The following is a 16839-nucleotide window of genomic DNA, read 5'->3' as shown; positions in this document are numbered from 1 at the left end:
ACTAACATTCCCGACACACCCGACACAACTAAAACACCCGACACAAACAACACACCCGACACAACTAACACACCCAACACACCCGACACAACTAACACACCCGACACAAGTAACACACCTGACACACCCAACACAACTAACACACCTGACACAACTAACACACCTAACACACCCGACACAACTAACACACCCGATACACCTGACACAACTAACACACCCAACACATTCGTCAAACCCAACACAACACACCCGACACAACTAACACACCCGAAACACCCGACACAACTAACACACCTGACACAACTAACACACCCGACACAACACACCCGACACACCTACACAACTAACACACCCGACATAACACACCCAACAAGCCTGACACAACTAACACACCTACACACCTGACACACTCAACACGCCCGACACACCCAACACACCCGACACAACTAAAACACCCGACACAAATAACACAACCGACACACCTGAAACAAATAAAACACCCCGACACAACTTACACACCCGACACACCTGACACAAATAAAACACCCGACACAACTAAAACACCCGACACAACTAACACACCCGACACACCCGACACAACCAAAACACCCGATACAACTAACACACCCGACACAACTATAACACCCGACACAGCTAACACACCCGACACAACTAAAACACCCGACACAACTAAAACACCCGACACAACTAACACACCCGACACACCTGACACAAATAAAACACCCGACACAACTAAAACACCCGACACAACTAACACACCCGACACACCTGACACAACCAAAACACCCGACACAAATAACACACCCGACACAACTAACACACCCAAAACAACTAACACACCTGACACAACTAACACACCCGACACACCTGAGACAATTAACACACCCAACACACCTAACACACCCGACACAACTAACACACCCGACACAACACACCCGAAAATACCTGACACAACTAAAACATCCGACACAAATAACACACCCGACACAACTAACACACCCAACACACCCGACATAACTAACACACCCGACACACCTGACACAACTAACACATCTGACACACAAGAAACAACTAACACACCCGACACAACTGACACACCCGACACACCTGACACAACTAAAACACCCGACACAACTAAAACACCCGACACAACTAAAACACCCGACACACCCGACACAACCAAAACACACGACACAACTAACACACCCGACACAACTATAACACCCGACACAACTAACACACCCGACACAACCAAAACACCCGACACAAATAACACACCCGACACAACTAACACACCCGACACACCCGACACAACTAATACACCCGACACAACTAACACACCCGACACAACTAACACACCCGAAACAACTAACACACACGACACAACTAACACACCCGACACAACTATAACACCCGACACAACTAACACACCCGACAACCCGACACAACCAAAACACCCGACACAAATAACACACCGACACACCTGAGACAATTAACACACCCAACACACCTAACACACCCGACACACCTAACACACCCGAAACAACACACCCGAAAATACCTGACACAACTAAAACACCCGACACAACTAACACACCCGACACACCTGAGACAATTAACACACCCAACACACCTAACACACCCGACACAACTAACACACCCGACACAACACACCCGAAAATACCTGACACAACTAAAACATCCGACACAAATAACACACCCGACACAACTAACACACCCAACACACCCGACATAACTAACACACCCGACACACCTGACACAACTAACACATCTGACACACAAGAAACAACTAACACACCCGACACAACTGACACACCCGACACACCTGACACAACTAAAACACCCGACACAACTAAAACACCCGACACAACTAAAACACCCGACACACCCGACACAACCAAAACACACAACACAACTAACACACCCGACACAACTATAACACCCGACACAACTAACACACCCGACACAACTATAACACCCGACACAACTAACACACCCGACACAACCAAAACACCCGACACAAATAACACACCCGACACAACACACCCGACACACCCGACACAACTAATACACCCGACACAACTAACACACCCGACACAACTAACACACCCGAAACAACTAACACACACGACACAACTAACACACCCGACACAACTATAACACCCGACACAACTAACACACCCGACACACCCGACACAACCAAAACACCCGACACAAATAACACACCCGACACACCTGAGACAATTAACACACCCAACACACCTAACACACCCGACACACCTAACACACCCGAAACAACACACCCGAAAATACCTGACACAACTAAAACACCCGACACAACTAACACACCCGACACAACTAACACAACTAACACACCCGACACACCCGACACAACTAACACACCCGACACAACTAACACACGACACACCCGACACAACTTACTCACCCGACACAACTAACACACCTGACACACCAAACAACCTGACACACCCGACACAACTAACACACCCGACACAACTAACTCACCCGACACACCCGACACACCTAACACACCCGACACACCCGACACAACTAACTCACCCGACACACCCGACAGACCTAACACACCCGACACACCCGACACAACTAACACACCCGACACAACTAACTCACCCGACACACCCGACACAACTAACACACCCGACACACCCGACACAACTAACACACCCGACACACCCGACACAACTAACACACCCGACACACCCGACACACCCGACACAACTAACACACCCGACACAACTAACTCACCCGACACACCCGACACACCTAACACACCCGACACAACTAACACACCCGACACACCCGACACAACTAACACACCCGACACACCCGACACACCCGACACAACTAACACACCCGACACAACTAACACACCCGACACACCCGACACACCCGACACAACTAACACACCCGACACAACTAACACACCCGACACAACTAACACACCCGACACAACACACCCGAAAATACCTGACACAACTAAAACACCCGACACAACTAACACACCCGACACACCTGAGACAATTAACACACCCAACACACCTAACACACCCGACACAACTAACACACCCGACACAACACACCCGAAAATACCTGACACAACTAAAACATCCGACACAAATAACACACCCGACACAACTAACACACCCAACACACCCGACATAACTAACACACCCGACACACCTGACACAACTAACACATCTGACACACAAGAAACAACTAACACACCCGACACAACTGACACACCCGACACACCTGACACAACTAAAACACCCGACACAACTAAAACACCCGACACAACTAAAACACCCGACACACCCGACACAACCAAAACACACAACACAACTAACACACCCGACACAACTATAACACCCGACACAACTAACACACCCGACACAACCAAAACACCCGACACAAATAACACACCCGACACAACTAACACACCCGACACACCCGACACAACTAATACACCCGACACAACTAACACACCCGAAACAACTAACACACACGACACAACTAACACACCCGACACAACTATAACACCCGACACAACTAACACACCCGACACACCCGACACAACCAAAACACCCGACACAAATAACACACCCGACACACCTGAGACAATTAACACACCCAACACACCTAACACACCCGACACACCTAACACACCCGAAACAACACACCCGAAAATACCTGACACAACTAAAACACCCGACACAACTAACACACCCGACACAACTAACACAACTAACACACCCGACACACCCGACACAACTAACACACCCGACACAACTAACACACGACACACCCGACACAACTTACTCACCCGACACAACTAACACACCTGACACACCAAACAACCTGACACACCCGACACAACTAACACACCCGACACAACTAACTCACCCGACACACCCGACACACCTAACACACCCGACACACCCGACACAACTAACTCACCCGACACACCCGACAGACCTAACACACCCGACACACCCGACACAACTAACACACCCGACACAACTAACTCACCCGACACACCCGACACAACTAACACACCCGACACACCCGACACAACTAACACACCCGACACACCCGACACAACTAACACACCCGACACACCCGACACAACTAACACACCCGACACAACTAACTCACCCGACACACCCGACACACCTAACACACCCGACACAACTAACACACCCGACACACCCGACACAACTAACACACCCGACACACCCGACACACCCGACACAACTAACACACCCGACACACCCGACACAACTAACACACCCGACACACCCGACACAACTAACACACCCGACACAACTAACTCACCCAACACACCCGACACACCTAACACACCCGACACAACTAACACACCCGACACACCTAACACACCCGACACACCCGACACAACTAACACACCCGACACACCCGACACAACTAACACACCCGACACACCCGACACACCTAACACACCCGACACATCTCCTGTGTGTGTCTGAACAGGACCAGAGGGACCACCTCACCTCCACCTTGACTATGCTCTCCTTCCTCCTCCTCCACTTCTTCGTAGTCCACCTCCTCTACTGCATCCTCCTCTTCATCTGCTTCCTCTGCCCTCTCGTCATCGCCCTCTTCCTCCTCCTGCTCCACCTCTATCTCCTCTTCTTCTTCCTCTTCCTCTTCCTCCCCTTCTCCATCTCCTCTCTCCATCTCTCCTTCCTGGTCCATGTGTTCTACGTTGTAGTCCATGTAGCCCTCCATCTCTTCTTCCTCCTCCACTTCTCCCTCTTCCTCTTCCCCTTCTACAGTTCCTTCCTCCTCTTCCTCCTCCCTTTCGTCCATCTCCTCGGATCCATCTGTCTCGTAACACTCCTCCATGGTGGAGTTGTCCATGTCATCTAGATAGGTGCTTCTCTTGGGGGAGGTGTCCAGGGTCTGTCTGTCCAGACTCTTCCTCTTCTTGGCCAGAGGGCAGCCGTACACACTGGGGAGGAGAGACAAGAGGTACTGTTAGCCGTTAGCTGTTAGCATTAGCCATGAATGCTCGTCTGTGGAAAGGTGCCACAGTTAACTCATTAATGACCGTAACACACGAAGCTGAACAGACCAACCCATCTGCTCAGAATCAATGGAAAAACCCAACCTGAAAAAGGTTCTTATTAATCAGGGTGATCCCTCGTTCTTATTATTTAGGGTAAATTAAACGCTTATGACCCCCCCATACTGATATTAAACCACCTTCTATCTGTATTACCTTTAAAACACTCTGATAGAGCACTTCAGGATGCCGTCAGCCAATGGAATGAGTGTACGGTATCACATGACTGCTGACCAAAAATCTGTGCTGAGGTGGAGTCACGACTCTTGATGTGCGAATGCACGATGGCGACTTGTGTAATAACAACACGGTAAAACGCTCCTTTTCCTTCCAACAACAGATACAAGAAATAAAATTGTTTTCCAGGCAAAGTAGAATTTATACTTTACTTTTACATTCCTTGATATTCACCAAACATCAGTTTGTTCCTACAAGCGGCACAAACGGTTTAATCCTGAATGATCAGCTGCTCGTCTGGAGCCCACTGTAAACACAACCTACAGCTGATTAATGGAATCTCACCAGGAAGCTCAGATTACAGCGTACCCCCCCACCCCACCGGCATCAGGGGGACAGATCCTAATCTGATAATCTGTGTATTCGTTCAGGCTATTGATCACAGGGGTTTAATCCATATCACTCATCAAACCTATGAGGGCCCCCACAGTAAACTGCGTGTGTGTGAATTAGGACTGCGTGTGCATTTATGTATGGTGTGTGTGTGTGTGTGTGTGTGTGTGTGTGTGTGTGTGTGTGTGTGTGTGTGTGTGTGTGTGTGTGTGTGTGTGTGTGTGTGTGTGTGTGTGTGTGTGTGTGTGCAGCCCGTGGTGAGAACGCTGGTGTGTTCACATCACCCCCTGTCCAGGCTGGAGTGTGTTGGAGCTCAACACGCTTTGGGCGTGTTCAGTGGGCTGTGAAATATCCTGGCTCCTATTTTTACAACCTCTGGATGTTTCCCAGCTCAGACCTGATGTGAGCGAGAGGCGGCGGCTGGTTTCAGTCTGCTGCTGGGGGGCGATGGAGGAACAGGAAGTGGACTGAAGGACGGAGCATCAGCCTTAAAAACGGACTTTAATTCCCTATTTTTGTTTTTCATTCCAGTGGGTGTCACATTCCAACAACACCCCCCCCACCTCGGGTCCATCAGTCAGTCAGGGTCCAGTCAGCTGGCAGCCTCCATCTCCCCCAGCCCAGGGGTTCCTTAATGGTCTGACCCCCCAAACCCCCACACAGAGGCCTCATTTCATTAATCTAAGCCCACATGGAAACTCATTCCCTGCCTGACAGGCAGACCTCTCCCCCAGGGCAGCGTGAGGGTCTGTGGGACAGTGAGGGAGGGGGGGGCGGCGTGGTGCAGCTCTGTGATCAATAGTGCTTGTGACCAAACATCTCAAAAGCACATTAAAACGCCACTCATCCCCTCCCAGAGCCCCCCCCCCCCAAATAAATCAAGGGCTGGTCCCAGCAGGTTAGCAGCTGCCAAGGCAGGGGGGGGAAGGGTGTGAGCGAGTGGGAGGAGGAAGAGGAAGAGGAGGTGTGTTTCAGTTTGTCTATGACAAAACGTCTCTCCATCACACGATGAAGCTCACCTTCATCTTCATCAGTGCTGTAGCATCAGCTGATGGATAATAGTGATCATAGTGATAATAGTGATAATAGTGATAATAGTGACAGTAGTGATAATAGTGATAATAGTGACAGTAGTGATAATAGTGACAGTAGTGATAATAGTGACAGTAGTGATAATAGTGATAGTAGTGATAATAGTGATAATAGTGACAGTAGTGATAATAGTGACAGTAGTGATAATAGTGATAGTAGTGATAATAGTGAGCCTGTGTGTGTTTCCACCGTGTCTCCTAGTGCACTTGGTGATTTGTGCTGAGGATTGTCAGCAGCAGCTTCAGTAACGGTTGGTCTGATACCAGAGTCCTGTGTGAGAGCTGAACACGTAAAGGACTTCTCCTCATCCGTGTTCAGACGTGTCGTCACGCCGGTGCGACGCCGTGAGAGGTGTGTTCACCCCGACGCTCTCCAGCGCCGCGGTGACTAATCAGGACGTCTCCATCCCACGTGGGGGCTGCGTGACCTTGGAGGCAACGTTCGTCATCACATCCGTCCCACCAACTCTACACGGCGATTACATTTCCACAAATACATCGCTGGCATTTAGATGCAAAATAAAATAAATTCTGGAGACACTGGGAAGAGAAAGGGAGGATGAGGAGGTGTTGAGCTGCTCTGAGGCTTCCTCGCTCCAACAGGAGTTATTTGAGGGAGAAATCAAGAAGTGAAGGAGCACGGATTGAAAAAAAAAAGATCACTTCAAATTTTTTCAAGTGGGCTTCCTGAACATTAGAAGATGGACAAATTCTATTAGGCAGTGAGTAAGAGGCCCTTCAACGCAGAAATAACCTTCTGGAAACGTTACAGGAAGGCCCCACTTCTGGAGCACTACTGTGAGGAAGAGGAAGAGGAAGAGGAGGAAGAGGAAGAGGAAGAGGAGGAGGAGGAGGAGGAGGAGGAGGAGGAGGAAGAGGAAGAGGAAGAGAAAGAGGAGGAAGAGGAAGAGGAAGAGGAAGAGGAAGAGGAAGAGGAGGAGGAGGAGGAGGAAGAGGAGGAGGAGGAGGAGGAGGAAGAGGGAGCTCCTGTTTGGCTAATTTTGGGTGACAGTTGAGCGACTGCTGGAATGCGACAGCGTTCCACGGCGCCTTTATTAGCAGTCATATTAGCGGCTGTTCTCAGCGGGGGCAAAAGCTTTAGCCAGTCATTAGCAACACGCGCTATTTGTCTCCCTGACACCCAGACGAGGCTGTGCCTCTTCCTCCTCCTCCTCTTCCTCCTCACTGCATCTTCACTCCTCTGTCTCTCGTCGTCTCCTCCCGTCTCACCCTCACCTCATGTTCTCTCTCGTGTTGTTCCTTTTCCCTCCACACACACACACACACACACACACACACACACACACACACACACACACACACACACACACACACACACACACACACACACACACACACACACACACACACACACACACACACACACACACACACACACACACACACACACACACACACACACACACACACACACTCTAGAACACATATTAACTCAGTCCTTTCTCAACAACTTGTGTTTCCACATCCTTCCTCCCCGTCGACCCCGGCTCAGTGTTTCTCTGCTTGTTTCTCTCTGTATTGAGGGAATGCACCACCTCTGGCTGTGCCCCCCTACCCAGCAGGAGGATCTATAGACACGTGTGGCAGAGCCCCGTCTCCATGGTGATACCCTCCAGAAATCCATGAGAGATTCGCCATCCTCACATCCAGCAAGTGAGGAAAAATGAGAGAGAAAGCAGACAAGGAGAGAAAACGAGAGGTGGGGGGGGGAGGCTCAGGGCGCAGCAGCCTGGAGAATGTGTGTGTGGTGTGTGTGTGTGTGTGTGTGCCGCCGCAAAACGAGGAATCTATACAGTAGTTGAGAAGGAAAGATGTATGTGTGTATGTGTGTGTGTGTGTGTGTGTGTGTGTGTGTGTGTGTGTGTGTGTGTGGTGTGTGGTGTGTGTGTGTGTGTGTGTGGTGTGTGGTGTGTGTGTGTGTGTGTGTGTGTGTGGTGTGTGGTGTGTGTGTGTGTGTGTGTGGTGTGTGTGTGTGTGGTGTGTGTGTGTGTGTGTGTATGTGTGTGTGGTGTGTGTGTGGTGTGTGTATGTGTGTGTGGTGTGTGTGTGTGTCTGTGTGTGTGTGTGTGTGTGTGGTGTGTGGTGTGTGTGTGTGTGTGTGTGTGTGGTGTGTGTGTGTGTGGTGTGTGTGTGTGGTGTGTGTGTGTGTGGTGTGTGTGTGTGTATGTGTGTGTGGTGTGTGTGTGGTGTGTGTGTGTGTGTGTGTGGTGTGTGTGTGTGTGTGTGTGTGTGAGGCTCATTTCAGAGCTGTCAGACTTCTCCCGCTAGCAGGGGAGAACAAAAGACAGTGTCTTGGTGCAGGAGGCTCAGCACATGGCAGACGCTGCAATTTGGGGCGTTTTCTGGAGTCTCAGGCTCAGCTCACATATCAGCTGCTGAAACACCCCCCCCCCTCACCCCCCCCCCACACACACAACACACACACACACACAAACTTGGGTGTGGGTTGAGACTTGCACGTCTGCTTGATTAACGACAAAAAAAATGACACCATCCCATCATGGGGGGGTGGATCCTCACATCCTGAATTCAGTGTTTCTGTCCCAACAATGGGGTTCATGTTTCAGGTGAAGCAGTGAAGCGCCGTCGGTGCCCAGCAGACACGCCCAGGAGGATTGAGGCTGTTGTGTCGTCCGTTCCCTGCCCCACCCGTCACACCTGTAGCACAACCAGTGTCGTCCGTTCCCTGCCCCACCCGTCACACCTGTAGCACAACCAGTGTCGTCCATTCCCTGCCCCACCCATCACACCTGTAGCACAACCAGTGTCGTCCGTTCCCTGCCCCACCCGTCACACCTGTAGCACAACCAGTGTCGTCCGTTCCCTGCCCCACCCATCACACCTGTAGCACAACCAGTGTCGTCCGTTCCCTGCCCCACCCGTCACACCTGTAACACAACCAGTGTCGTCCGTTCCCTGCCCCACCCGTCACACCTGTAACACAACCAGTGTCGTCCATTCCCTGCCCCACCCGTCACACCTGTAACACAACCAGTGTCGTCCGTTCCCTGCCCCACCCGTCACACCTGTAGCACAACCAACCCAGACTCAGCTAAGAGCAGCGGTCATCAAAACAACTGACAGAAGGACGGCGGTAAATCAGAAAAATTCTGGGGCATTAAACTGAGAAGAGCCCCACCCCGTCCTCCCTCCAGGTCTCCTCCTGCACCAACACATGGACCGAACGCCCAGAGCTCCAGCTGGCCATCTGGTCCCCTGGTCCACCAGCTCCCTTTGCTTTTTTAGTCTGATAAATACATAAATACATGAATAAATACATAAATAACTCTGAAAAGCCACAGTGTGGCAAAAACAAATACCTGGCTGTCATGAAGCCGTCGTGGACGTTTAAGGCTCAGCGCTTTAGGCGTGTTCATGATGCTAACTGAAGTGACTTTCCCTCTGTTGTTCATTTGACTCAGGGGCTATCGCTAAGGAGCTATTGCTAAGAAACATTATCATGACAGAATAATTATGGGTAATGATAGCACGCATAGCTGTAAGGCTAGCTCACTGTTCAGCTGCACCTTCACCGTCTTTTATTCACAATATACTTCAACAATCTGGATCAAAATGCTCTCAATGCACTGTTCCTCCTTTATGCCGACGACACTGATATATTCTGTTGTATCGGCACAAATACAATAAACACTATGGTGTCTTAAAAGTTAACAAAACCAAACTTACATTGGTTTTAAAAGTAAACCCAGCTCCTGTTAACCTCCCTGCTATCACTACCCTTCAAATATCCAGTGACCCTCTTTCATTCATCCTTCACATTCACAAACAGATGAAGAGCTGAAATTGAACTATTTATTGCTGGATCACTTCAAGCCTTTCTGTCGACACCACAAAGAGGCTGTTTGCTACCAGCACCGTGTGGCTCCTGGACTGTGATGATGTTCGTACCTGCAGCCTTGTTCCACCACTGCCCACTGAACGCTGGAGCTGGATCACTTGTATGTCCACACTGAATGTGTGGTTTACACGGCTGTTGGTGGTCTGTGTCTGACATATCTTCAGAATTATGTAATTCGTAAAAGCATATCAAATTACTGTCTTCACTCACAGGACTTACTCCAATAAAGCGACAATTAAAATTCTTGCACGACTAATATCCAACTATCCTAGTGAAAGCCTCTGGTGAAGAACAATGGATGTGAGGGCAGAGTGAATGAAGGTGTGGGGAAGTGAGAGGGTCATTCAGGAGCCCACTGGTTCTCCTTCACAGACACGTCTTCTCTCTTTTTTTCCTCTATTAATTGTTGCCAGTGAAACACAAACAATACAAAAACACTTACCAACATTAGCTTTAATATTATTGGTACTTTTTTATTTTATAAATCAATGAAAATATTGTAAAACTAAGATGCATCAAGTAAATTATTGATAAGTGCATCATTTGGGAGTGGAATTGAGATTTTCTGGAGTGTAATGCGACTATCTGGTATCCTCCGTCTAAATACACTCCTGGATTACGCAGGTAAGGACTCTCCACCAGCGTAATGACTCCAATCAATCAAGTCAACTCAGAGGCCAGCGAGTTAGCAGCTAGTCCAGCAGCCGCTCCAGAGGAGACCATCCTTCCAGCTGGTCTGTGAGAATGATCAATGAGAATGATCAACAGGCCAGTGTTAGTGTCAGCTTTGGTTCTATCTTTAATGGCTGCCAGTTTAACTATTTTAATTATATTAAAGAATCAACACCAAAAAAACACCAACACCAAAAAAAAACTGACACGTTTCAAAAGTAGGGCTGTAAAAATTATTTCCATTGTTGATTATTGTGTCATTTAATTATCTGGTCATTGGTTTGATGTAATGGCAGAATACAGGATCAATGCAGGGTCCAGATGAGACGTCAAACTGGTAGCAATACAACGATATTACCGTCACAAAACCAAACAAGGTAGTCAGACTTCAGCAACCAGAGACACCCTGATTCAAAATGTTACCCTGACCTACCTGCATAGGTCAAAGATCAAAGCTAGTGCTCTGACCTACTGTCACTGATCAAATCACTTGCTTTGATCTATGGTCTTACTCTCACTGGCCTCTCTCGTCTTTCTAATCCGGTTCCTGAGATACGTGTAAAAAAATGTACAAAAGTTGGAATTTGACCTTGACCTAGTTTTCTCAAGGTCAAGGTCATCATCTCATCTTCATCCCCATTGCTGCCTGAGTCATGTGCTTTTATTTCATCTTTCTATCTGAACGGTTGTGACGGTATTCGGTGGACTAACGGACGGACACACCAACGCTGACATCACAGTAATTCTGATCAAAGATGTGAAAAACGATAGATTTAATTAAACAGGATTGATTGATTGATTTTGATCATGCACTTCTGTCCTGTCAAATCTCACGGATTTCCTTTGACATTTTTTGGGACTTTATGGTTATTATTCCCTCAGGAGGATTCTGTCTCTACACTTGTCTGAGTGGGGGGGCTGGTGACTTGGGGATCAAACCAGCAAACACCAAACCTCCCGTGTAAACGTCCCCCTGAGGTGAGCTGAGCGCTGCGGTGGATTCTACTCGCTGTCCTGCTCAGGAGCTGAGGTTTGGAGGTTTGTCAGGAAACACAGATGTCTCAGCATCAGTTTCACTCTGACTGGGGCCGTTCCTCCGGCCGCGTTCCCTCCTCCCACACTGAGCCGTGCTCTACGTCATGTTCATCCGGCTCCATCTCCCCTGCAGATGAGGGAGGGGCTCTGTGACATTGATGTAATCCACTTGGCAGCTCCTCTGAGGGGACGGCCGGCGGGGGGTGGGGGGTGGGATTGAGAACGCCTTACGGGGGTTCAGGGGTTAGAGGTCAAAATGTGCTCGGCCTACAGCTGGCCTTAAGCAGCTGCCCCCCCCCTCCCCCAAAAAAAACCTCCCCCACCTCCCGCCTTCACTCCCACATCCCCGTGGCACACCCCCACCCCCCACACATGATCTGTTATTCCCTATGATGCCTTTCCTCCGGGAGGCAGCGATAAAAACAAGAAAAAAGGGATGAAAAGAAGCCGTAAACACCACCTGTGTGTGTGAGGGGGGTGAGGTGACACCACCTGTGTGTGTGAGGGGGGTGAGGTGACACCACCTGTGTGTGAGGGGGGGGTGAGGGGGAGGCGGTCCAGGGGCTACTCACCACAAAGAAGGTAGAAATACAAAGAGAATAAGCAAACAAATGGCACCAGAGAGGAGGCGTGACGAGGACGTCACGTATGATGCCGCTGTAGATTCAGCCGCTGAGGGTTTGAAATGTTTTCAGAGTGGGGGGGTCGTAGCGCCGGTTTATGTGAGGACAGAACACACTGCAGGGAGACGAGCGTATGGGATACACACTCCACAGAAGGTTTGTCACACACCGAGTCATGTGATGAGACGTGACCTCTGACAGACGCATTCATGTTGCCTCCAGAGTCAGGGGCAACAACAAAAAACAAGGGCAAGAAGACGCAGGAGGAGGACAGAACAGGAACTGATGTGTGTCCACATAAGTTACCCCCCCTCTCCACCCTGGTCAGGACAGCCAGCAGCCTGGGGCCAGCCCCCCCTGTGTCTTGTGACCGTCTCCAGTCTTCTGGTCTTTTCCTCCAATCAGTGATCAACTCAGTATTGATGAAGCCTCCGGTGCTGACCGGTGTTTTCAGATCAGCTGCTGCACTGGTCGTCTCCATGACGACAATGGCTGCACAGGTGAACATTGGTGTTTAGGGTCACACTCAGGTGGTTGATCACCATATTTTTGCAGGTGGCCCCCACCATCCATTATTTAAGCATGTGCTTCATGTAGTTCTACTTACTGGGTCCTTTGATCCAACCAGTGACTTTAGGTGACTTAAGGGGTTTTATTACGCTTCGATGCCTGCTATGAACATGCATGACATAGGCTCAACCTCTCTGTGGTGGAATATTATTTGCTGTCATTTCCAGTTGCTCTGATTTTGTTTGTAGCCGTGTGGAGCTCGTATTATTAGACATTAACGTACACGCCTCGTTGGTCTCCATTCAGTGAAGCAGGCCCGTCCTCTGTGGTATTATTACTACTGTTGAACGTAGCTGTTCCTGTACAGAACCAGGACTGAGCCTGAACACACTGTTAGAATGATAACAATGGTGTCGGAGCCAAACTGAAGCCAAAGGCTGTGTGTGATATAAAGTGTATAAGCTAATGACAGCGCTGTCACATCCAACAACTGTGTTCCTCTCACCCTCAGCCCACACTGCCTCTTTGGTGATATAAAGTGCTCTCATTAAATATGTAAATTTCCGTTTCGGTGACAGATACTTCACAGAGGGGGGCTGATGGCAGAGACGGTGTTTTTTTGGAAGGGGAAGTGGCAGATTTTGATTAATGCAACCTTATCTGGTGGTGCACATGGAGGCAGAGGGGTGGCTGAGCTGGGTGGGGGTGGAAGTCTGCCTGTTTCCTGTTCTCCAGGCCTCGTTTGAAACGGTTTCCCTCGCTGACTCCTTCGCTGTGAATGGCTTCTCTCCATCTTCACCCTTTCATCCCCGCTCTGACACAAACTCTGCTTTAGCATCTCCTAGTGACGATGTTCTCCTTCCAATAATTCTACCTTCCTGTCCCCTTTTCACCCCCTCAGCCTCTTCATCTCTATTCTCTCCTCTTGTCCCATTTACTGTACACATTACTCTGCTTCTGCTCAAACCGCTCCATTCCATCTTCAACTTCCTGTCCTTCATGATGTCCTGTATCCTCGCCTCTCTGCTCCTCCTGCCAGGTAACGAGTGAGCTAGACGCTCTGCCGGTTCCCCCGGTCGCTCCATCACCACCTGGCCCACTTCCAATGCTTTTAGTGAGAGCTATCTGTCATGCCATGAATAATACAGGCCCAAGGCTGGCGTTAGCTTGCTAGCTAGCAATGTGGAATCCAAATGAGGTCTACAGCAGGAAGAGAGCACTTGACTTTTAGCTCGCTACCGCGATCTCTCTACCAAGACAGGCAATTACTCAGCCCACAGCCCCGGCTGCAGGCGTAGCAATCATAAAGGCACACACACACACACACACACACACACACACACACACACACACACACACACACACACACACACACACACACACACACACACACACACACACACACACACACACACACACACACACACACACACACACACACACACACTGCAGTCACACACTTTGCATATATGAGCGACACCGACACCCCATCTCCTGACCCAAATAATATCACGTCGTCTCAACGTGGGAACACGGTCCATGCGTGGCCGATAGCACGGGGCTATCTCCTCCTGACAGCGACGACGGGGTGGGAATCAGACGCTGATTGTAAGAACCGCAGAACTCAACAGTTGAGTTACTTCATCACCTCTTATCTGTTGATTAACAGCAGACACGCGGTCCACCTCTGTCACACCTGTTCACCGTTACGGCAGGAGGCAGAGGGCTATCACACGTATGACACACGTATCGTCACGTAATTAGTTTGGCACCCAGGCATCTTTAGGTGACAGAGTTAACCCATCCATCATTGCTTCTAATCATCTGGCGCTGGAGTGTGGGATGTAATTACAGAGTGCTAGGCAACGACAGGCTTCACAGGTAAAAATAGTGATGCAGGAGGAGAGGCTGGTGCATGTGTTTGGCATGTAGAGTGTGTGTGCGTGTGTGTGTGGCGGTGTGTGCACGCGTACCTACGTGTATTGTGGTAATGAGATCTAGTTAGTGATGCTCCAGAGTGTCTTATTAACAAATAATAACAGCACTCCTTTGTTTTCTACCTCTCCTCCCATCTATTATTCACACCTCACAGATTTACTCATGATTCATTTATGGGAGCATCTTGAGTAACCTAGAAACTAAATGTCACCCAAAACATCATTGTCAGATGGTGCAGTGTGTGTGTGGACACACACGTACTGGTTCTCTGCATGACTTCAATGTTAGAACGTATGAGTTTGTGTGAGATCATCCACTGGATTAAAGCACAGAACACTGTAAATGTGCCCTCCATGAGATGACCAGTGTTTACGCCTCAACGCCGCCGCAGACACACTGTACAAAAACAGGACTACCTGCATGCGCACACATGAGTGCAAATGATAGAGTGCTATTGAAACAGATGAGTTGGATCTTGCCGGATCAGTAACGAGAGCCGTAGTGAGGCCGTTCTGCCATTCAGCCCCCCTGCTGTGAAATCAGCATGGCGCCCTGTGTACTTTAGCTGGATTCTCTTTCCGTGGAAATTGCCAGGTTGGAGAGTGGCACTCAGCCGGGAATGCTGCTCTACATGTGAAGTAGGCTGTCTGTGTGTGTGTGTGTGTGTGTGTGTGTGTGTGTGTGTGTGTGTGTGTGTGTGTGTGTGTGTGGCTTGTATTACTACATTTGTGTCAGAGCCCATGTAGGTGTGAATGCATGTGTGTGTGTGTGTGTGTGTGTGTGTGTGTGTGTGTGTGTGTGTTGCCTTCCTTCCCATCTCTCTCCAGGTGAAGAGCCGGTTTGGAGGCTCTGCTCCAGTCGAGGCCCATTGAAGCCGGGCGGGCACCACTTAACCCAGGTGGAGGTAAACCTGGAGCACACACTCCGTCTCAGCAGAAAACACTTAGCGGAGCATCAAGCGGCAGCCGCACGTTTGGCATCATCTGCTGCTTTCCCGGCCTACTTTAGATGAAACCACTTCCTTTATTCTCCTTGATAAGTCTTGTATTTGTGAGACCACAAATGTAACCAGAGCTCGTGTTGCTGTTACAGGAACGAGGCTTCCATCATGTAGGGAAGGCTGGAAAAAGAAGTGACGGTGTAAACAGGAACCGAACTCCAATCAGACAACTGACGTTTAAAAACATTCAGATGGACTTCAGCCAAAACAGCAAAGCATGACAGGAGTTCGGCTCCAAGACCTCATCACAGGTGATGCCAGATTTTTTTAGTTTATTGTATTTTTTTAAATTCCCATAAATGTATTCATATGTCAGAGGCACAGAGGCCTCA

At 49.4% G+C, this 16839-nt stretch overlaps 1 protein-coding gene across 1 annotated transcript in view; it reads right to left on the bottom strand.

Annotated features, from left to right (window-relative positions):
• Positions 1–16839, bottom strand: part of myt1lb (myelin transcription factor 1-like, b) — a 109409-nt gene that overhangs the window by 37657 nt on the left and 54913 nt on the right. Inside the window, exon 4 of the mRNA XM_068338591.1 lies at positions 4614–5074. Coding sequence (XP_068194692.1) covers positions 4614–5074 — 461 coding nt within the window. The remainder of the gene's footprint in view (positions 1–4613; positions 5075–16839) is intronic.

This window comes from Antennarius striatus, chromosome 17 (assembly GCF_040054535.1).
Source record: "Antennarius striatus isolate MH-2024 chromosome 17, ASM4005453v1, whole genome shotgun sequence".
NCBI lineage: Eukaryota > Metazoa > Chordata > Actinopteri > Lophiiformes > Antennariidae > Antennarius > Antennarius striatus.
The sequence above is the reverse complement of the archived record's forward strand: the minus strand, read 5'-3'. Positions and strand labels throughout refer to the sequence as shown.